Source organism: Rhea americana, unplaced genomic scaffold (assembly GCF_003343005.1).
Source record: "Rhea americana isolate MKP2758 unplaced genomic scaffold, rheAme1 scaffold_254, whole genome shotgun sequence".
Lineage (NCBI taxonomy): Eukaryota > Metazoa > Chordata > Aves > Rheiformes > Rheidae > Rhea > Rhea americana.
Window position 1 is genome coordinate 200,420 of NW_028186373.1, and position 23,128 is coordinate 223,547.

The 23,128-nt window shown below is 38.0% G+C and overlaps 2 protein-coding genes across 3 annotated transcripts in view; one reads left to right on the top strand and one right to left on the bottom strand.

The window, feature by feature from the left end:
• CFAP74 (cilia and flagella associated protein 74) overlaps positions 1-23,128 on the bottom strand; it is an 83,935-nt gene that overhangs the window by 55,300 nt on the left and 5,507 nt on the right. The window lies entirely within an intron of this gene.
• GABRD (gamma-aminobutyric acid type A receptor subunit delta) lies at positions 60-21,269 on the top strand. Of its 2 annotated transcripts, none has more exons than XM_085307142.1 (9): positions 60-890; positions 10,047-10,159; positions 10,752-10,819; positions 11,745-11,965; positions 12,945-13,027; positions 15,284-15,421; positions 16,347-16,502; positions 17,088-17,299; positions 18,566-21,269. In XM_085307142.1, exons 1-9 carry the CDS (start codon positions 823-825, stop codon positions 18,863-18,865), a joined length of 1,359 nt encoding a protein of 452 aa, XP_085163268.1. In that variant the 5' UTR covers positions 60-822; the 3' UTR covers positions 18,866-21,269. The 2 variants fall into 2 exon arrangements, with proteins under 2 accessions (XP_085163268.1, XP_085163269.1); XM_085307143.1 differs by having other exon boundaries at positions 16,350-16,502.

Consider the following 23,128-nt stretch of genomic DNA (forward strand, 5'->3'; position numbering starts at 1 on the left):
GATTGCAATTTCCCCTCTTCCTGAAGCAGTGCCCCCCCCCCCGTTTGCATTCCCCCTTCCTTTCGAAAGCTGCTCGAAGACGGGCTGCAGCTGCCGTTGCCCCGGAGTTGTGCAGCCCGGAACTGTGCAGGCAGGAATAAGAGGGGGTGGAGACGGGGGGAGGTGGCAGCGTGCTTCCAACACAACGACACCCAACTCCTGCAGTTCTCTTGTCCCTTTCTCTGCCGAATAAACCGTCCGTTAATTTACTGCAAGTAGCCTCCGGATTGCCTCCACTCTATGGCTAAATCCCCTTTGCCCTTAGCTCGGGCTGCATCTCCATTTTTCTCCCTGTCGTTATTATTTGTACAGGACACGTCTAGTATCTCAGGAACACTTGTAGTTTGCTTCCTCCCGCGCTCAGTGGGATCAGATCTGCAGTTTCAGAGGTTATTTTCGGCAGCAAGCTTTGCACTCAGGAAGATCAGCTGAAGGAAGAGCGAAGTGCTCCTGAAAGCAGCAGAAGGGCATGCCAAACCGGGACAGCAGAGCTGGCTTCTGCTTCGGTTCTGCTGCCCTTTGCGGGAGCGAGCCGGTGGAGCTCAGCTGAGGTGCCACCCTGCAGAGGAGGAGACCTGACCCATTCCGCATCTCTGGGTGCCTGCATGGCTAGCAGGCACTGGAGAGACTGTGGGGGTTGCTGCTGCTGAGCAACAACACATTGCTTTAAACTAAGCCTCAACTTACCACAGCAAGGATGGCAACACTACTGGAGCTTTGGAGCTACCAAGAGAATCGGGGAACCTGGGTTTTGTTTGCCACTATCTAATAAGTGGGAGTAAAATGGAATTTCTTACCTGGCTTTTTCCCACCTTGGTTCTACTGTGCACCCAACAGCACAGGTGTATCAGGTAAGAATATATCTTATAATTCTTTCTTTGAGCAGCCTTAGGACAGCTTTTCTTTATGTGTGGGGGGCATGCAAAAATGCCAGGTTTGTAGCTGTTACTCTTTTCCCTGCTCCTAGCTCCCACTCCCACTTTTGCCTGCAGATGGTCTCCATTTAGGGGTGATAACTTCCTGAGTATTCATTAGGAAAACGGAGTCTTGACTGAAGAGTTTCCTCCAAGGTGCCCTATCCTTTTAATTATTATTATTATTATTTGAGAGAGAGAATGCACTTCTTCCAATTGAGCTGCAGTTTCTTGGGTTAATCCAGGGGTATGTTTTTAACAGGATGCCTATGGAAGCCTTTTTCTGAGGAGCACTTTAACCTGGGGGTAATCACCTTTTTTAATGGCACTGCACATCCTAGGGCAGCCTCACTCCCCTTCAACAGCTTTGTTGAGGGCCTAGTTGGACAAGAAACCTTTTTATAAAATCCAATACAACCACTGGTGTACTTACTAACTAAACATCTTTGCTACTGCCTTCATAGACATTATTCAAAAAAATTCTAAATGTACACATTCCTCTGCTAATGGGTTCATTAAGTCTCTTGCACCTGAGATAAGAGGAAGAGACTGGAAAAGATCTTATAAAGAAAGTTTGAAGAAAGCCAACCATTTACAAAACAATAAATTGTAAAGATAAATGTTTGCAATTGTCAGTCACTTTTATTCAGAAGGTGTTAGCTAGGCAACCAGCTATGTTCTCTATATATTCTCTACAGATCTGGAGGCTGCATGCGGGGAAAGCTTGCCATGATTATGCAATGAAAACAGAAGGGGGAGGAAAAAGGAACTTGGTGCATGTAAAAACATGCCTACATCATCCAGAGTAGAGATGGCTTTGGTATTAAAGAAGTCTTCCTACTTTTATTTTACAGACATTGTTAATAGTTTCAGAGGGGTATTAAAAGCAAAGTGATGATTGTAGTACTGCGGTTCTAATTTTTGAAATTAGTGAGATCTGGTTATCTCACTGGAAAGGAAAGTGATCTTGGATTAGAGGAAGTGTCAAGTCAAGTGCTCTTATTCAGGACTTGACTTAATGATTTGTCTGTGTGACCTTGAACCTGTTATCCAGGGCCAGATCCTGACACCTTCAAGCCTTGATGTGATCCAGTATTTAACTGAAGGCAGAGAAGAAGATACTGTTTATGATCTAAAGACATCAAGACCTGGCCCATAATTTCAATTAAACTGTTTATCTCTCAGCGCTTTGGCTAGCATTAAGTGTTTTGGTTGAAAAGTACCATTTCAGTACAAAATAAAATAAATTTTAAGGAACAATTAGTCTTCTCAGCCTATGACTTCAAGCTCTGTTTCTAAGCATAGCAACTGCCAGGCTATGTGCAACCTGTAATTTGTTAGATAAATCATTTTATTGTTGGATTAACTGTCCAGTTACTTGGCCTCCTCCAGTTACACAATAGTGATGAGTTGTTGTTAGAAATACATACAGTCACAGCAGAGGGTTAGGAAAAGCAGCTTCTAGTGTGTGAAATTTAAACTGCTCAGATCTTAGTGTTTTTCCAAAATATGCCAAAGTGTAAGACATTCAGTGTTCAAAGAAAGCTGCTGTGTTTAGTACAGTAGTTTTCTAAAGATTCAGGATTCAGCATGGCTATGGCAGATAATTTGAACGTTGCTTAATCCTGTAAAAGGTGAGTAACTTTGCTTCTTTGCTTACATGTGTACTTTTGATGAGTTAATTAAACAGAAATAAAAAATATTTTACTCTTGCCTGCGAAAAATTACTCATGCCTACATGACTCYTGACTATGAAATAATTCCCTTTGTAAGAACTAAGGAAGCACATTAATTGCCTTATTCCTCTTTCTTGGAGTCCTGAAATATGACATTTTTGGTAAGAGATGCTTTTTATTAATCCTATAGTTCTGTAATAATAGGCAAAATTGCCAATAGCTATGCTTATTGGAGCTGATTACTCCAATTTTGTTTTCTAAATGTAATGTGATTCATGGTTATGACGACAGAGGGATCCAAAAACGCTCAATTTGCTGGATGCCAGTTATATGAATTGTGTACAGATAGGTATAAGCAAAAGTATATTCAAAAAAGGAAGAATATTTCAAAGAATGCCAAAATCCCTAGTATGACATCAGGTTTTCCAAAGATGAACTGTAAGGTCACTTATTAAAATAATGTTAAGGTTTGGCAGAGAAGAGTAGTGGGGAAAATATATAGCTTGCGTCCTCATAGCATTTTCAACTATCATTTCAGGGTGCTTAAGAGAGCTATATTTAAAGCATTTTGTCTGTCAGGTATGTTATTTGACTGCAATAAATGAGCTAAGTTCAATCTAACTGAGCACATTTGCCTGTATTTATGCCAGTGCTGTTTTCAGGTAAACATTCTTATGAAATTAGTATTTTTGGTCTGCTTGAGAGACTGATAGTGGCAGGAAATTTGGCATTTACGTGATTGACAGCTATTTGGGGCTAAGACTGTAGCTTCCACTATTTTTTCAGAGTTTTATATACTATAGATCCTGCAACAATAAATATGTCACAGTCTATGAGCTCTGCTGAAATAAAGTTAGTGAAATCTTTCTTCTTTCTGCACTAGGGGAGAGTGTTATCAATAGTACTCTTGGGGGGATAGGCCCATACTCTGTAATTCTTAACCAACTAAGATTTTAATTCTTTAATTAAAAACAGGTGTACTTTTGTATTTTGTATTCTACTATGTTAAAATGACTTTTGTATATTTGCATATAATTAACTGTCCTTCTGTAGGGTATCTCCCTCAGCCTTTCACTTGAGTCATGACAACAGAGAAGCTTTAATGTGGGAATATATGCAAAGAGTAATTTATTTTCTGTAGCTTACAGAGAAGGAAATAATGGCTTTGATGTTCATAACATTGCCATCAATTAAGCCTAATGCTTTTTAAATTACATTTCAAAATATAGAACATATTTACAGTGAGTTTCACTTAGAGTCAGGAATGGCAGATGGAAAAGATGCACATGCTTCCCTGGATAATCCTGGAGCCTGACAGAGGCCAGATTGTTCACTGACCTTGCTAGATATTCCTTGTCTTTTTCCCAAGAAAAAGTTATCTCGAATGGCAGTAACATCCACAGCATTTGCCCCCAAAAGATTATCACAGAATCACAGAATGGTGGAGGTTGGAAGGGATCTCTGGAGATCATCTAGTTCAACCTCCCTGCTCAAGCAGGGTCACCTAGAGCATGTTGCACAGAATCACATCCAGGCAGGTTTTGAATATATCTTGAGAAGGAAACTCCACAACCTCTCTGGGCAACCTGTTCCAGGGCTCTGTCACCCTCATAGAAAGCAGTTTTTCCCCACATTCAGATAGAACTTACTGTGTTTCAGTTTGTGCCCACTGCCTCTAGTCCTTTTTCATGGGACAACTGAAAAGAGTTTAGCCCCATCCCCTTGACACCTTCCCTTCAGATACTTATACACACTGATAAGATTCCCTCTCAGTCTTCTTTTCTCCAGGCTAAACAGGCCCAGCTCTCTGTCTTTCCTCATATGAGAGATGCTCTAGCCCCTCCATCATCTCAGTAGCGCTCCACTGGGCTCTCTCCAGTAGCTCCATATCTCTCTTGTACTGAGGAGCCCAGAACTGGATGCAGTACTCCAGGTGTGGCCTGGAGTAGGCTCATTAGGGGGGAAGCATCCCCTCTCTCAGCCTGCTGGCATTGCACTTCCTAAGGCAGCCCAGGATACTGTTGGCTTTCTTGGTCACAGGGGCACATTGCTGGTTCATGGTTAACTTGGTGTCCACCAGGACCCGCAGGTCCTTCTCCACAGAACTGCTTTCCAGCAGGTCAGCCCCGAGCCTGTGCTGGTGAACTCCATCCCAGTCCTCAGTATCAGTAAAACTGGTGTTTCCATCTTCCAAGTTTATAGGTTCATACTGCAGCTATGTCACTGCCCCCAAAAGAATCACTCAGATTAGCAGATTTAAGGATGAAATGGGAGATGTAGAAAGCGATTTTTCACATCTTTTCTTACAGCTATATATGTTTGTAAGAAAGTTAGCAACATCCCTGCAAATGTGACCTAAAATCAGCACCTCAGTGGCTACTGACTTAAAGATACTGCTGAGTTTTTTGTGCTGCTACTAGAGCTTTCTGCAATGCTGGGCAAAAATAATACTGCTAAAGTTACATCTTGCTCAACTGCTGTAGTGTGCTCATTCAAACAGAATATATAGATTGTCCCTCTCTTTGGAGAAGACCTGTTAACATAAGCTAATACTTCACTTGCTTGACAAATCTTTTAAAGTTGTGCTGTCCAGGTTGATTAACACCTTTCCTAAAGATCATTCCAGATCAGTAGAATGCATTGGTTCTTCAATAGCTAGGAGAAAGATGTCAATTTGGATAGAAAGGAATTAGGGATATATATATACTTTTTATTCTAGAATTGCTAATACAGCTCTGAAAGAAATGCATTTCTCTGCTATGTCATTTGAGATCCATTGTTGAGCTGCCTTCCCTAGCTAAACAAGTTGATATAGGTCAAGGATAGGTCTCCTAAGCAAAGAACTTCATAGTTTTCCCAGGTTTGACAACATCAGTTTCTTCTCTCCTTTGTCTAGTATGCAAGAGAACTAGCTTTTTTTCCAATTTAAATAACAGTAATCTGTTTTCCACTGCTAACCTCCAGCCATTTTGAACTTTTCACAATGATGATTCCAGATTTGGCCTAATGTAAATATATTCTCCAAAATATCTGCTTGAAATGAGATGTATCTAGAGTGAGAGTGGAGATTAAAAAACATTTTCTTCATCTTCAAGTTTGGAAAAGACTTCCAGAGTGAAATTGGTACTCATGAATATGTTGCCATTCAGTCAGCTAGGCACCGCTCTCTGGCCTGGTGCAAAGTAAAGATAAGCGGTTTCATGAGCTGCTAAGCGCCTTGAATTTTACAAATCTATAGCTTACTTTTATAAAGTCTCTTTCTTACCAAAACAAGCTTTAGAGAAGCTTACGTCAGGAGATGAAGTTGCTGAATCAACTTATAATAGTTTCCTTTCTCTTCATCTTTATTGGTTGTGTTATAAAAAGTTAATCCCTTCCACACTGTGTTTTCTTTGCTGGTCTTCCTTTTATCAGGTAAAATACATGAATAATATTTTAGGCCACATATAATCCCCACTGCTTATCAAGGATGAATGAAATTCTACAGTCATCCTTCGCACAACTCTGATGCACTGAATTTGATGTACGTAAGTCTAAAGGGATGGCTTAATGGAGTTATCATAAATGGGCCTGTAAATTGCCATGAAATTAAAGGCCTGCTTTCTAGAGTCATCCTCCTTGACTGAGGTTAGCAATACTATCAGTTAATAGTCGCACTTGTATTTTCAACAGATAAAAGAACTAAGATATGTAGGATAATATTCCTGACTTCATTGTTTCTCTTCTTCTTCAATACTCTTCAGGGAGATAAAAGAGGGGAATGCAGGATTTCCACTCTCTTGGAGGACCTGGATGATTTTAGCTCTGGAGAGGTCACTTCACATGTACAAAAGAAGAACCTGGGCCCATTTACAACCATACTGAATCATACACTGAACCATACTGTTAGCCCCTGCTGCATTATTCCTTGTGGCTGTATTTTTCCCTTTACTCCATCGTCTTCTGTGCCAGACTGACAAAATATAATTTGAATGATACGGTTGTTTAAAGTGATTACTTACCACTTGGTAATTTACGGGTGAAATATAGGTTCTTCATGAGAAGCTTAACATCAGCAAAATAGTAATTTTAGTGATCACTGTAAATCAAACTGTGGGTTATTCTGATTCACATATTCTCTCTGAGTGTCTGGAAGCCATGCTGTGAGCAGCATGCTAGTATATGAGAATGACAGTAACTGAGTAAGAGTAATTTTGTTGTCAAAAAAATTTAAAAGTGGACCAGTAGTACAAACATCAAAAAAGAAAATCTAGCCATAGAATTATTTCAGCTGTAGTTCCCCACAGGCATTAAGTGGATATAGCTCCACTAACTTCAACAAATTTGCTACACTGATGATCTGACCCTAAGGCTTTATTAATAATAGAAACAAGATTTTGTTAAATTGTGTCATGGATATTTAAGTAAAACTCCCTCTAGATTGTAATCTGCTTAAAATGCACAGCAAGCTGTGGCCCACAATTTTTAACTCAACACTTTCATTTCAACTTCCTTTTAGCTCTATGTTTCTTCTTAATGCCATTACAATAGAATACTGACACAGGATAATGATATGTTATTGTCACATTCTGTAACGGCTTTTATGAAAAATAAATGTCAAGGGAAAAGATGTGACTTTATTNAAAAAAAAAAAAAAAAAAAAAAAAAAAAAAAAAAAAAAAAAGATGAGCCTCCCAAGAGTTCTTATAGTGACATTACTTCTTGCACAGCAAGTGACTGATCATGAGTCAGTTATCTGGAGATGAGTTCCTGACGTATACATGTAGTAATGCCTAATGTGAAAGAGGAGAAGCAAAATTTGTTTCTATTATTTTTCTCAGGTTGAATACTCATAAATATACATGGTATTCTGATTTTACAAAAACTTGTATGTAGCACTTTGAAGTATTGTATATGCAGTAAGCACAGGCTAGATCTTCCAACCCTCACAGATCAACCTGGCAAKATGAGCCATACTGTAACAATGTAGCCACCTTTGACTTGAATATTATTTTGTTTAAAAACACTGTACAGAACTTGGCTGCAATTATAGCAATAAGAGGTGAAAAGTACTATCTTCAAAAGAAAATGTAAGGAATTTTAAAGCAGATAAGAGTATAATCATTCAAGTATACTCCAGTTATTTACTGTATTAAAGAATGATACTGTAAATTATCATTCTTTGCTTGTAAGAGGGGTTCAGATATTTTACTGATCAGGAAAACCATTATATATCTATGGCTGAGACTTACAAATAAAAAATACTTTCAAGATAGTCCCTTATTCTTTAATCTGTCCAGGTCTTAATTTCAAAAATTCTTTGTTTTCTGCATTAACTGATAGCCTTACTATTTCCAAGAATAGAGTAATAAATGTAAAAAAAAAAAAGAAAAAAAGAAAGAAAATTTCTGAACTGCAATGTTTGATGGTACTGCTAGATCTTAGTACCTGGATCTTGCTAAGTGTTAAAAAACTATAATTTTATTTAAGTAAATAGAGCAAGTTGGATGATTGAAAGACTGGAACATATGAAACAGCAGTCTGACAGAAAGAACTGTTTATACAGTTGATAAGAGCTAATAAAGAAAGAAGAAGCCCCGTCAACATGATGTTATACATCATCAAAACTCTTACTTGAATCAATTTTGTTATTCCAGTTTATATAGCTGAGAATACAGCTCTGGGTCTTCCTTACTCGGAAGAGGTACAGGTACATGAGAAATATGTGAGATAAGTCATTTGGAGAAATAAGTTAATTAAGTCCCAAATCAGAATATTTTATGGTATATTAGTCTGCAGTCTTTCATCAATATTTAACAAGTTTCTCTTTGTTACTAGTGATATATAGATATATAGAGATATATATAGATATAGATATATAAAATGCTTTATTTATTGCAGGGCTCAGTGGAAGCTGCTAAAGCAGTTCCGATATCAGAACTCAGACAGTTCTGATACGGTCCTTGTATTCAGATATATGTCTCTGTCAGACTGGCAAGCATTCCCTTTACAAACAGGTGTGGTAGAAATTGTCATAGTCCTTCATTTTTCTGTTTTTGTCACCTCAGTCATAGTGCTGGAAAGAGAGATTATGTGAGTAGGCAGGGATTATGTGAGCAGGCATATATCTGCTTTGAATGAAGTCTGCCAGGTCAGTTTAAGCAGTTAATGAAGGCAGTTTGAGCTGGCCTTTGTTTATAAGAGATTAGGGAATATCTACATAATTCCTAGCACCAGCAGGGCTGAGGGGATGGTATCTGCAAGGTGGTGGAAAATGACAACAAGAAGCAGTGCAAATGTCTTCAAGGAGCATCTTTAGATCAGGAAGAAGTACCTGCATACCCAAGAGATGGAGTTTATTTCTGGCAACTCTGACAGTAAACGTGTTACCTCCCCAACAAAACCCACTGCCTGCTTGGTGGATCACTCAGGTCCCAAGAGTGACTGAAAATTGATGTGTGCATTATGGCATCCCTCCTTTCCACAGCAAGTCATGCTCAGCCTGCATTCCTACAAGCTCCAATGTTGAGGACAGATGTCTGGATACGTGCAATGCCTTGTGCTGGCAAGTGGAGGACAGCAAAAGCAGATGAGCTGGGGACCTTCCAACATGATGGGCCCCATGTGCTTGAGGATTTAGGGCAGTTGTGAGAAGGCAGAGAGGACTCTTCCTCCAACATTTCTAGGATCATGAAGCCCACCTTGTGTTCTAGAGAATGGTCAGATTCTTCAGGCTAGCCACTGTGGGCTGCTCCTTGCACTGCAGAACCATAGGCTGCTCCTTGAGGTTAGTAGGTTGCTGAACTGCCAGGACCAAAGACAGCCACCTCTTTGGTGCATCACCACTCAAAACTACAGTGGCTTTTCAGGACCATGGACACCCCCCATTCCCTTCCCTTCAGTGCCACGATCAGCTCACACCGAGGCTCACAGCCATAGACAATGTCCTTAAGTTTCAGGGCCAAGGGACTCTCTTCAGCAGTGCCCAGTGGCAGCACAAGAGGCAACAAGCACAAACTGAAACACTGAAACACAAGAATTTCTGTCTGAATCTAAGGAAATACTTCTTTACTGTGAGGGTGACAGAGTACTGGAACAGGTTGCCCAGAGAGGTTGTGGAGTCTCCATCCTTAGAGATATTCAAAGCCATCTGGACAGAGCCCTAGGCAACCTGCTCTAGGTGACTCTGCTTGAGCAGGATGGTTGGATTAGATGACTTCCAGAGGTCCCTTCCAATCTCAACTGTTCCGTAATTCTGTGATCTGAAATGGTCTTCCTATCTATATACAGTATTTTTCCACTAAACTAGCAGTCCTGCTGAATTGATTATACTGTAGGTGGTCTCTGATGCAAAAGAGGCTAATGTCTTCCATTTTGGGTTATTTTTCTTTTTCTAAAGATAGCCAAGTTTTAAAAAAGATTTATTCTCTTTACCTAGAGCTATGAATGACATTGGAGATTACATAGGTTCCAACATTGAAATATCCTGGTTGCCGAACCTGGATGATTTGATGAAAGGGTATGCACGCAATTTCAGGCCTGGGATTGGAGGTGAGACTTTGAGAATTATGTCTCTGTTTTTTCTGACAATTCTACTACTCTTTGATGTTTATGCGAATTTCATCTTCTACTTGATTAAAGGGTTGTGGTTATCTTGTCCTTGGATACTGGAAATAATAAAGATAAACAATTTGCTTGTTGGGCCACTCAAAAAAAAGTTTTTTATAATACAACACAATTAGAAACACACTCTTCCTGCTGATACACTTCTTAAACAATCAATATCTAAACTGAAGTTATTTTGAATCACATTAAGTGGTGAACAATTCTGCATTTGCTTGAAGTCATGGTATCTTAAACTAGACAACATGATTTCCAGCATGAATTCCACAATTTTCAATAGTTGTGATTGTACCTCATTTCCTTCATATCTGAAGAGAGGTGTTCTGTTGASACTTGAGGATATACTATGTAAAAGATTGAAATTTCTTGCTCTAAGGAAGATTTTATTTGGGAAGTGCAATATGCCACGGAGAACACTTTAATTAGAGTTTACCCTATATGAAAGAACTAGCAGTCTTAGATTATCTATATTATTACCACACTCTGATGTATGTCACTCCATGTTAACATTTTTTCTCAGGTCCTCCTGTTAATGTTGCTCTTGCAATTGAAGTAGCCAGCATTGACCACATCTCAGAAGTTAACATGGTATGTTGTCATCATGGTATGTTAGTTAAATACTAATGTATGAACATCTGTATTGCAGCGACAGGAAGTGTAGAAGTCTAACTAAATAGAGATAGTTTTAAGTAGGATATTCTGTTACAAAATTAAAGAAGGAAGAGATYTTGCAAAACATCTGGAGTAGAGAAAGAAAATATTGCAAAGAACAAATGTATTTTAAGACATAGGCAGATTTCCTTTGGGCAGAAATTGGCAATTGTAAGACTTTAGCCATATAAAGCCCTTGAGCTGTCTTACTAGAGTTAGCAAGGTTAGAACTGCCCTTGTTAAGGGAAAATCTAATTTTAAGTAGTAACCTCCAGCTTCTACTTAAATTCCTTTTCATCACATATATTCCTAAAAAGATGCTGAGGGAACCATTAATTGTGAGATGCTTCTCCTTATCTTATACTGGTCTCTGAATAAAGCAACAGGGTACAACATATTACAGACAACCAAGCAGAGGCAGCAATTAATTGCATTTCTGAAGCACAACAGATTTAATTTAAAATAAAAAAACTGAATTCCCTTCCTTCTCTTTTATTAAGATACTTAACTTCACCTGTATTTTTTTTCTTTAAAAAACTTTCAAAACCGCAATCCTACTTATGAATATAAATAAGCAGATTTTCTTTATCTTAGACAGATATGCAGGTCTTGCAACATGGTATATGTAACTGTCATTGAATCACAACATTCTTTGATATCTTGTGTTTATACATGGCAAAAGCACATAAAAGAAATTAAAATCCTGGGGCAGCTCTTGGTTGTATGAGTACAAAAATATTTTTGTGGATAGGAAGCAGCTATTACATTTCCAGACTAATACAATGATTTTTCACTAAGTCCCAAGACATTGTCATTGTGCTTGTTTAGCATCATCTGTTAATTGTGATTTCTCTTGTCATAGGAATATACCATGACAGTGTTTTTGCACCAGAGCTGGCGAGATGACCGTCTGTCTTACAACCACACCAACGAAACATTGGGTTTAGACAGCCGGTTTGTGGACAAGCTCTGGTTGCCAGATACTTTCATAGTAAATGCCAAGTCTGCCTGGTTCCATGATGTAACTGTGGAAAACAAACTTATCAGGCTCCAGCCAGATGGAGTCATTTTATACAGCATCAGGTGAGCAAGAGAAAGTGAATCCAAGTGCACTCTCTCATGTGTGTTAACTTTTTGAAAAGATTGTAAAAGTAAGCACTCAGTTTTCCTAGGATTTTTTCCTAGAATAATCATTAATTCAAAACAAAAGAATGTTCTCATCACTGCTGTCACAGATCACTCTGCTTTGCAAGGATTGCGCTGTCAGAAAGGTATCTTCAGCAACACCAATATGTTTTCCATTGAGCAATCACTAATAACTTTTTTAAAATGTCCTTAATGGAAGATAAGCTTATCATAACTATTCAGTCACTAGGCAAGAAGGTGCTGAATACAGAAAAAAGAATCTGTTTTCTCTCACTGTTTTGCAAGGGAACTATGAGCCTAATTTTGCCTCAACTTCTCTGTCCTTTGAAGGGAGAAAGGAGCATTTCCCCACTGTGGAAGAGTGTTCTTGTTAGAACTCAGTAACTATATTTAAAAGTTAATTGTTTAATATTCTGAAAATTAATTAATGAGTGTGCACCTTTGAAACAGTAAGTCCAAATTCATCCTTAAAGTATTGGTAATGATCTTGGGGACACARGATAGGAGGAGATTTGACTAAAAAAAAAGTCCTTTTTATCATCAGAAGTAGCGGAAGCATCCTCTGACATTAGACAAGTCATTTGACCTTTTTTTCAACTTCCCCCAACTTTGGGTTTCCCAGATACTTAGTAAAAACAATAGCCCTAAGGGTTTTGAAAATATTGTTTGTTGTATTAGTGTTGTTAAGGTTTCAAGGTTTCCATTCCTTCAAGTCCTTGAGTTCTGAAGGAAAAAGAAAGGTCACAGAATCACAAAATAGTTAAGGTTGGAAGGGACCTTTGAAGATCATCTGGTTCAATCACTTGCTCAAGCAAAGTCACCCAAAAAATATTTGCCCAGGACCATATCCAGGTCAATTTACAAAGATCTTCCCTATCTGAATTCAACTAACTGGTGTTCATTTTGCTTGGAACAGGATTACCTCAACAGTGGCCTGTGACATGGACCTTTCCAAGTATCCAATGGATGAACAAGAGTGCATGTTGGATTTGGAAAGCTGTAAGGGCTGAGTATAGTGTTCCCTATAACCTATATTCTGCTTAAGGCCTTCATATATGGTACTTAGATTGCTGGAGTTTGCTGGGGTGATTCTGCTTTAGTCAATGAAATGTAAGGACTGCTTACAATTCAGAAATAAAAGGTACAAACCTCAGCCCTTGATTCTTTGTGTTGAGTATTAGACTATGCACTTTCCAAAAACAGTTTAGCTCTGACCCAATTCAAAACTATAGGATTCAATTAAATGAGGATGAAAAGCCTTCAGTCCTACTGATGATAGATGACTGGGAACTTTGTGCTTGATGTAAAACCTGGTAAAATTGTGACAGTCTTTTCACTAGTACTAAGGAGGCTTAGATAAAATCCACCGAGATTAAGCAGAGGAGCCCACAGACGAAATATGGTATGCTTTTTTCCTATTTTTTCTTTATGAGAAAATAGGAGAAGGAAAGAATTCCCTGCTCTTAATGAATGTGATAGTGACTAACCTTGGCATAGCCCCTTAGCTTACCTAGGCATTTCTGTATCGATTTTACAGGGATCTGTTAGAAGACTGCATAAACTGGCTTAAGTTCATTTATGCTCACAAGGAAAAGTGAAGAGTCCAACYTCTATTTTATCTCTGTTCAGCATGTAATTCCCATAAGCATTAATACTTCTGAATGAAATTCACCACTGACACAAGCAAGGGCCACACRATCAATAACAATGAATTTGGCCTTTTGTGGTTTTGGTATCAGGAGCAGACTAGAAATTCTGAGGGTTCCACAGATTTGAGAATAGCAGTTTCTGAACAGATGCACTGACACATTGATGCAAGCTTCTCTTTTTCTTTTTTAGCACTGACTCTGTTTTCTAGGCAATTAACCACAATACTATTTTATCCTGTCAAAAATAGCAATCTACAGTTTTACTTATGTAATCAGCAAATGCAGAGGCAGCAGACAGTGATCCAGCAATCAGTTCTCTCTCCCAGCAAGTTCTGCAGGAAGTTTTGGTGGCAGTTGATTTATTAATTGAATTTGAGAATTTTGATTTCAGTACAATAAACATATTAGAAATAAATTCTCTTTGAAGAAATGAATGAAAGTAACAAGTTGAAAGTAACAGAAAAACTAATAAAGATTGATTTCCCATGGCTTTGCACATCATATACATCCCCTCATACATCTCCCACCCCTCTCTCATGTCCCCTGTGCACCGCATCTCTTCCTAGTAGCTACCTTGTAGGTGTCTCCCATACCAAACTGCGGTGGCTAATAGGCTGATAGGCTTGCTGATTGGCAAGTTAGCTGCTGCATCTCAGACTGGATGTGGATCTGAGTTCACAAATTGGATGCAATAATTTGTGTTTTCCACCCATCATTTTTCACAAAACTTATAGGAATCTAGCATCTTTGAAACCTTTCTGTCAGAATGGTTTGAAAATGTTAAGGACGTTCAAAGACTATTAGGAAGAGACTGACAGAAAGATGAAGCAAAGGCAACTTAACTGTGTAGATGCTGCTTTCTTACTAAATTGTCTAAAGCCTAGGGGAGATGGTGACAAATGTTTCCAAGAGTGGCAACTCCTATGAACAATTCAGGTATATATTTTACTTTCCTGTAGCATGTATTTTTAACTGTTGTGGGGCCTGCAAGGAGAGATGCATAGTAGCCAGTAAACCGGATGCATGCTTGTTGAAGACAGTGGTGGAATCTCTGACAAGGGAACTCTATTTCCCCTGTACTACCTAACAGGCACAAAGACTGCCTATCTCATAAAATCAATGGGTAAAAGTGGAAATAGATTTGCATTACATAATTATACTTTAGTAGGATAGTGACATTAAATTTGTTAGTTCTTTCTCCAGTAAATTCCATTTTTGTGRCTCAGATCCAGGTGCCTTGGAGAGGTAAGTAGCCTAGCTAGAGTGCTACAGTAACATTTAATCTACTTTGAATATGTAAATGAACTTTTTGAGAAATAACTTGAATATTTCTCATGGCACAGAAGTATGTTGTGCCATGCCACTTATTGTCAGTCCATGAGAATCAACTTGAATTTTTCTCCCTGTTGGAAAGCTATCCCTGATGCTATCCTGGCAACACTGATGTTACCAGGACAGTGAATTATCCAGATTGAATCTCAGCATGTTTGGAATGAGATTGATGAAAATCAGTTTGGCAGAGGAATTTGAAGAGTTCCTCTCTGAGCCCTCTTCATATTTAATTTCTTCCCCAAACTTCGCATTTATTCAGTTTTCTTTTTGGCAGATGGCTACTCTTCAGAGGATATCGTCTACCACTGGTCAGAAAACCAGGAAGAGATCCATGGGCTGGATAAGCTGCAGCTTGCTCAGTTCACAATTACCAATTACCAATTCACAACAGAAATGATGAACTTCAAATCTGGTAACAGTATCTGCCTTTAATTCAGAGACAGTATCTGACTTGTTCCTACATAGGAAAATCTCCCTTATCTGTAATAGAAAGTGCTTTCTCTTAAGGAATTAGTTTAAAGAATCTGTTGTGTTTCTGGTACAATTTCCTTTAGCTGATACTTGAAAAAATGTCAACCTTTGCTGAGCCTTTGAATAGTCACTGTAGCATATCATGACAAATCTGTAGTCCTTTAGATCTGCATGTTTGAAATAATACTGCATAGGGTACCAAGATAGAACTTTATAAAATCGCTTGAGGTGCAGCTCACATCTTCTTGACCTAATTTGTAATTAGGGATAAAGAAAAATTTCCATTAGCCCTGATTTTATGAGGCTTATGATGTAAAGTCAGATCACTAATTCTATCCAGTAGAAGTCAGTTGTGTGAATGCATATCACTGGGTTTATTGCAATGTTTGTAAAAGATTGGAATAATTTCTTTCCTGCTGATTTTTCATCCTCATTCATGTATTCAGATCCTCATTTATGCTGCACATCTCCTCCAAGCTCTTTTTTGAGTTTGAAATTAACTTGGCCTTTTAAAAAATCTAAATTTAGTATCTAGAGGACTTTCTACAGCAGATGATAAGACAGTGCACATTTTGAAGCAATACTGTTATTCAAGAAGACTCATGATTTTATTTTCAGATCTGGCATTGATATGACCTGAAACAAGTAATATGACCTATTCTTAGCTAACACTGCTGAAGAAAACTAGAGTACCTCATGAAGGGCTTATGAAGACTAATTAAACAACATTCAAAAAAACTTTTTGTAATCCTTGTCCAAAAGATCGTTAAGAATGCAGATCTGCATCACTATAGGAAAAGTTTTTTTAAATATCAATTTGACTATAACTCACACAGATATTTTCTTTGTCTGCTTCTTTTAACCAGCAGGTCAGTTTCCCAGGCTAAGCCTCCACTTCCACCTTCGGCGGAATCGAGGCGTTTACATCATTCAGTCTTATGTTCCTTCTATTTTACTGGTGGCTATGTCATGGGTATCCTTCTGGATCAGTCAGTCAGCTGTGCCTGCCAGAGTGTCATTAGGTAAAATAGATAGTTTGGGGAAATAACAAGGAAGAGTATGCTGAAGTTGTAATGATGCTCTCTAATATATGTCATTTTCCTTGAAGGCATGTTTATGAATACTGTGCCTACATCTGCAGAAGAGAAGATCCTTTAAAAGATTTCCTTCATGTTTTAATTTCTATCATGCTATCAAAGCAGCTGTCTGAGTAAAGAACAAAAAATAAACATCTAATGATGGTTAAAAGCCATAGTGAATGAAGGCAGATGTATGAAGGAATTGGTTTGAAGCCACTGAGATCATGACAAAAAACCTTTCTAGAGCTTGTGGATCTGTTTGCCTGAATAAAAGTTTCAAGTCCAGATGAAAAGATTTTGAGGGTTTGGACCTAGAACAAAATGAAGCATAAGATATTCAAAGCTGCCTTATTTATATGAGTGCACAGTTTTTACAAGCTTTTCAAATCCCCTAGACATTTTAAAAATTAGAAGCCATACTATTAAAGGGCTTCTACTATGAAAGGTATTCCTCAATTTCTGATTACTAAATAGTTTTGTAAAAGCATGTTATGAAACCTAAAGAAAGTTTCTCTTACTACACTGCAGGTATAACTACAGTTCTTACTATGACTACACTGATGGTCAGTGCCCGATCTTCTCTTCCACGAGCATCTGCCATCAAAGCACTTGATGTTTACTTCTGGATTTGCTACGTGTTTGTCTTTGCTGCACTGGTGGAATATGCATTTGCACATTTCAATGCTGACTACATGAAAAAGCAAAAGAACAAAATAAAGGCAAAAAGGCGGAGTGGAGAGGTCAGTAAGCCCAGTGCTGAGAATAGCTTTGCAAAAGCAATCATCCTGCATTACAACCTTTTCTGCTGTGGAAGCAAATACTTCTTGTTTTACCCCCTTTGAAAAAGGAAAACAAACAAACAAACCACACCCCTGGTTAATACTGTTGTCACATTAATATGACAAGCAGTCATTTTTTCCTGCAACATGGTCAGCATTATACTAAAGGAAACATTCTAACATAATTTGTTGCTGTATTTAAGGTAGGAAATGTAGGRGAGAGAGAATGAAAAGAAGAGGTGCAAACTATGTTCTGAGCTAGATCTGTGTGCCTTGCACTTTGAGAATACATTTAGAACCCTTGATATTTGCTCAATTCTCAATGTAAACTAAGGCACCTTGAATTGCTCCTGCAAGGTCAGGAGCCATTATGACAATATTAGACAAGGGGAAAAAGGCCTATTCTAAAAGTATTTAGTGGCTGCTTATAAGAAGTTTCTTCTAGTTCTGCTACAGCATCATAAAAGGCTTCCAGCACAAGTGGAAATTAGGCCTGTAGTCTTCAATGTTATCCTATGGAAATTACATTGTTTACATTAAGTTGCATAAAATAAATTTAGATATAATTAGCTTGGGTATAACTTATGTTCTAAAATAGATATGAAGCCCAGTGAAACTGAACAAAGGAGTCCTTACATGAAGTTTCTTCCTGGAACTCCAGATGGTTTTGCTGCTTTCTTCATGCACCTACATGCATGCTACCAATGAATCAGAGTGAATTGATTAAAGAACATTTATTCTCACAATTGACAATGTGCAGTGCAGGCCTATATATTTTAGAACTCTCTAGGATCTTAAGTATTATTTATTATTACTGTTACTCAATTTTGTGAGGCTGTAGCAGATACGACTGATCCATGTTCATTTTCTATCCTACCTTCATATTCTCTCAGCTTTAGCAAGCATCTGAGAACTATATACTCTCTTTGGCCACACAATGGCATAACTATCTCCTTCAAATCAGTCAATTACTTTCAGTCAGGAAGGCCTGAGCATGCTGTCTCAATAGTATCTCAATAACAGAGAGCATGTAGAATATAAGCAGAATTTAGATGTGGCAGCACAGATAATCTTTCACAGTTCCTTCTGCCAATGCAACTCAAATACTGTTCAGCCCTTAGAGAGCTCATGTATATTTTACTGTGCCAGTAGCACGGCTAGTTCTGATCAAGTACACTTCCTTTGCTGTATAAATTACTATTATTGTTTCTCCTCTTTCCTTTGCAGATAAATGTGAAGAATGCCATTGTTCTGTTTTCCCTTTCCATAGCTGGTGTGAACCAGGAACTGGCTATTTCCAACAGGCAGTACCGAATTCCCAGAAGCCTGCCTGGATCATATGGCACAGTAGAAATAGAAACTGGAGAGACAAAACAGCAGCATGAAATGAAACTGGATAAGAAGMGTGGTCTGAAGTCCCTCTTTAAGCCCATCGATGCTGATACTATTGATATATATGCCAGAGCAGTGTTTCCAGCAGCCTTTGCAGCAGTCAATGTTATATACTGGGTTGCTTACACAATGTAAAAAAAGAAGAAAAGATTCTGTGAACACCTGCAAACTGAAAAATACTGAAGAATATCTATATACTACAAAGCAGAAACTGTATGGATGCATCTCTTCTCAAAGTATTTTCCAATGAATTTGAGATACTTCTGAAGCAAAGGAACTCCTGTAATTGGTTACCACTAAAGGCAGCAGAAGAAACAATTTATTACCAATTTGATTTATTAATTATTGTACTCTGCCAAAAAATCCCAGCTCCTTTTGTTTCTTGTCTTAGCGTGAGACAATTTGTCATGTGTACATATTTGCAGCAAAAGTGCAAATCCTAAATTGCCATGTTTTTCTCCATTTAAGGACTGGTCAGTAATGAGGGCTTATCTCTTCACACTCACAGAAGTTTCCTTTTTTTCCTGTATCAGGCCTTCTGTGGGATGGACCAGGTTTAATAGTAGTGATAAAGTTGGGATTTTTAATCATAAAATCTCATTATCCAAGTAAAAGGGAATAAGAGGTAGGTGGAGGATTTTTTTCGTAAATTATTGTCTTCGATAAAGTATTTTACACATTTCAGTGCTCTTAGTCACAGCATGAAATAAAATATACATAGACTACAAATGCAGATACACAAATAGAATTCTACTGAGTTGCTAACAATGACTGTATTACATTTCAGATCCAAGCTAAGGAAAGTTTAAACACCTAAATACAGCAATGCCTATTAGGTTAATAAGCCCAAAATAGACAGGTGATTCAGAAACACAAAGAAAACAAAGAACAGAAATTTTAATTTTCATATCTGTCTACCTCTTGATAAGCAAGAAAGCGGTTAAGTCCAAAACATTCTGCTCAGCACTTTGAACAGTATCACAAGAGCAGCACACTTGAGGAAGGTCATAATGCCTTTCTCCTCTCTGTTGCGTTCATGTAAATTAGAAATAATCCTTGTTTTAAAGTCAGTGGAGAACTCCTGTTTTGAGAGTAGAGTCTAACCTTGTTTAGGGGCAGGTTTAGCTCAGCTGGTTAGAAYGTGGTGCTACTAATGCCAAGGTCACAGGTTCAGTCCCGATACAGGCTATGCTGAGGGTTGGACTAAATGATCTCCAGAGGTCCCTTCCAACCTTACCATTCAATGAGTCTATGAAACGTATCCACTGATTTCTCTAGCTAATAGCTTACCACACTGCCTGTTAGGGTTAGCGTCTGTTGCTAAGAGTGAAATTATGGGCTAAATCCAGTGGAGGAGATACTTGCAACAAGCTCCAGTGGAGTATATATCATAAGAAAAGTAAATGTTGATTTGGGATTAAAATTACTAAGGAACAGAGAACAAAGCACTAACCTAGTCCCTCTAGTGTACAATTGCTGGTTATTCAGAATAATCAGCAAGAAGAAGGCTGCAGATATTATAAAGGCAGTGTCTAATCAAATTACTTCAGCAGTAATACTTTGTAATTGTAAATCTGATATAACTCCTTACCCGGAAGCCAACTAAATAATCACAGTGAATTATCAGACAAAATTAGTTGCTTCTCCTTCTCAGAGGCAGTCACACGCTGCATGCCCTGAATAAATCTGAAGAAGTCAGCAATGAAATTTCTATAGTTTGACTGTAGGTCTTCGAGATGCATAGCTCAGTTGTGACTGATCAAAGTAAAAGGTGGAAGCAATCTTTCCTTCAAAAACCTAAAGCAGTGAATCAGCCAGGAGACATTATGCTAGGCCATCACAATGTTACAGACAGAGGCATAAATAAAAGAAAGAAAGAAAAAATCATCTCAAAATATTTCAGGCAGTCAGCATGCACACTGTGAGCATACATATGGCAATAGTGTCCATTCCAGGAATTAGGTGACTCAGAGAGGAGAACAGGTGTTTCAGCTATTGTTACTGCACAAGTACTTGCAGGAGTACCATAAGAGAAAATATCTCCATCTTAGTGTTCTCTGTGTCTCCAGAGGCAGAAATAGAAAAGATAGATGCCAGACAACCCCACTTATGGAAAAACCTCCAGCATTGATTAGTGATTAATTATGCATAAATTTGAAGGTTCTGAATTTTGGGGTATGTTTTACATTTCATTTTTAAAAAATGTTAACAATAAGGACTCTGAGTGCAAATAATGCTGTATTTACAACTAAACACAACACTCATTTTACAGAGCACTGAATAAATAGAGATAAACTAAGTCTGATGTCAACTGAAGGCTATCTGAGCTTTGGATGTGCTATACTAGTGTAGAGGAGAGAAAGAAAAACTACATGACAGAATAGAAGGAATTTTTTCTGTGCTATACCTGAAAGCATTTGTATTTCTTTCAGCGCTTTAGAATATTGCTCTACGGACTGGTACTTCTGTGAGAAAGAGAGCAGGATATGTGTTAATGTAATCACTGTAAATGTTGAGGTGTTAATAAAGTGTAGATTATAGACAAGTTGTAGCTTCTATAAACTGACAAAATAGACATTCTAACTATTGAATCACAAGATAAAAGACATTCTAAGGAAAATCAAAATAACCTCTGAAATTTCTTCCTGTATTGAAATCTTGCCTCTTCAGTGCCCAAGGGCTCATAAAACCCTACTTTGGCCTTGACAACAGAAGAAAAACTACTGTTCAGTATTCATGAGTATTCTGTGTGGGGCACTTACACAGAAGTCTGTATTTATGTTAWAAAAGCAGCTGTTGCTGCCTTAAAAGATTGGAAAGAATCAGAAAGTACAAGATGAAGAGAAAGATGCTAGATTATTTGTTTGAAAAGCAATGCCTGCACTATTAAGAGGGTAACATACGTATCTAAATCATTCTGGTCCTTTGCAAAAAAGAAAGCATTTATCCAAGTTTAAGTAAAAGCTCCCACATCAGTCCTTAACAGGTTTGCTAATCCAACAGATAATGGAGCGGAAATCCGAAGAAACCAATTTAACTCAATAAGGCTTCTACTGTTGGTACAACAAAACACTTAATAGGGTTGCTCTGATTTTCAATACTGTCATTAACCTAAGCAAGCACTTCACATTAGGAGCAGAACAGTACCCCTCTGCATGTTTGTTTATGCAGCAGAACAGATAAAAGCTCATTGAAAGTTACTGAGAATATTTTCCATAAAAACAAACACACACACCTCTCCCTATGCCCTCTTTATTATAGAGGCTTAAAACACTTGCAGCAGTTGAAAGGTTGTCTGATGTTACCATAATACTGAGTGCAATGTATGTTACAGAATATTTATAGCTAATTCTTAAAGAAGACGATACAAATTTGGCAGTAAGTATGTCTTGTTGGATGGATTTGGTAGCTGGATTGCAAAGCACTGTCTCTTTCTGCCTTTATAGCTTGTGTCATAAACGAAATGAACTTGATGATCTAAGTCCATCATTACATGAGGCATTAGGGATCTGCCCTCCCCTTAAGCCAGTTTTATATTATGGCTGTTCCTTTACAAAGCTCTGTCTGATAAAAACAAATCAAAGAAGAAAGTCAAACTCTGTCTGTCAGAAAACCTGGCAGCAGGAGAACTAATCAGATGTTAGTGGAGTTGACAGTGCAGCAAAAAGGCTGGGTCAAAAAAAATAAAATCCATATAGCTCTTACTTTGCAATATTTCAGATCTGTCTCAATCACTCTGGATTTAGAAACAACCAAAACATGGGACTGAATAATTCTGTTCCACTGAAGATTCCTGTATGCGATCTCCACCCTTTAGATATAAAGCCTGTCATCGAGTTGCTGCATGTGTATATCTTTTATTGAGATCAGTAACGCTCAATACTAAGAGATGTTGTTCTTTGTGTTCTAAAGTTGTGTTAACACAGACAGTATCACACTTTTACATCTGTAGGTCTAACCTACACAAAAAAGTTGTACTGATTTAATCACAATGGTTTCATAAGCTTGTTTTTGTCAATACCATCATTTTGTGTCACACAGAGGAGATAGTGTACCCAAGCAAATGATAGAACTTTTTTGTGTGCACAAAGACTATGAAGTTTCTGTGAGGGGATTTATGAAAGAGGAGACACTTTAGCAAGTTGATCATATAGAGTTAATTCCAGAGTAGCTTTGAAAGCTTAACAAGCTGTGAAAGGAAACCAACCTCTAAACGTTTAGCCTTTTTCTTTAACCCTTAAAATACTTCTGTCTCACTTGTTGCTCATTTATCTCACACTTTCTTCCACTTGAAAAGTATTTCACACTTAAAGTGGAAATTTTCTTTCTCTTTGATGCTAGGACAAATTAAGCAGAAGTAATTGTAAGCTCTTCACACAGGTATGAAAAATATACTCA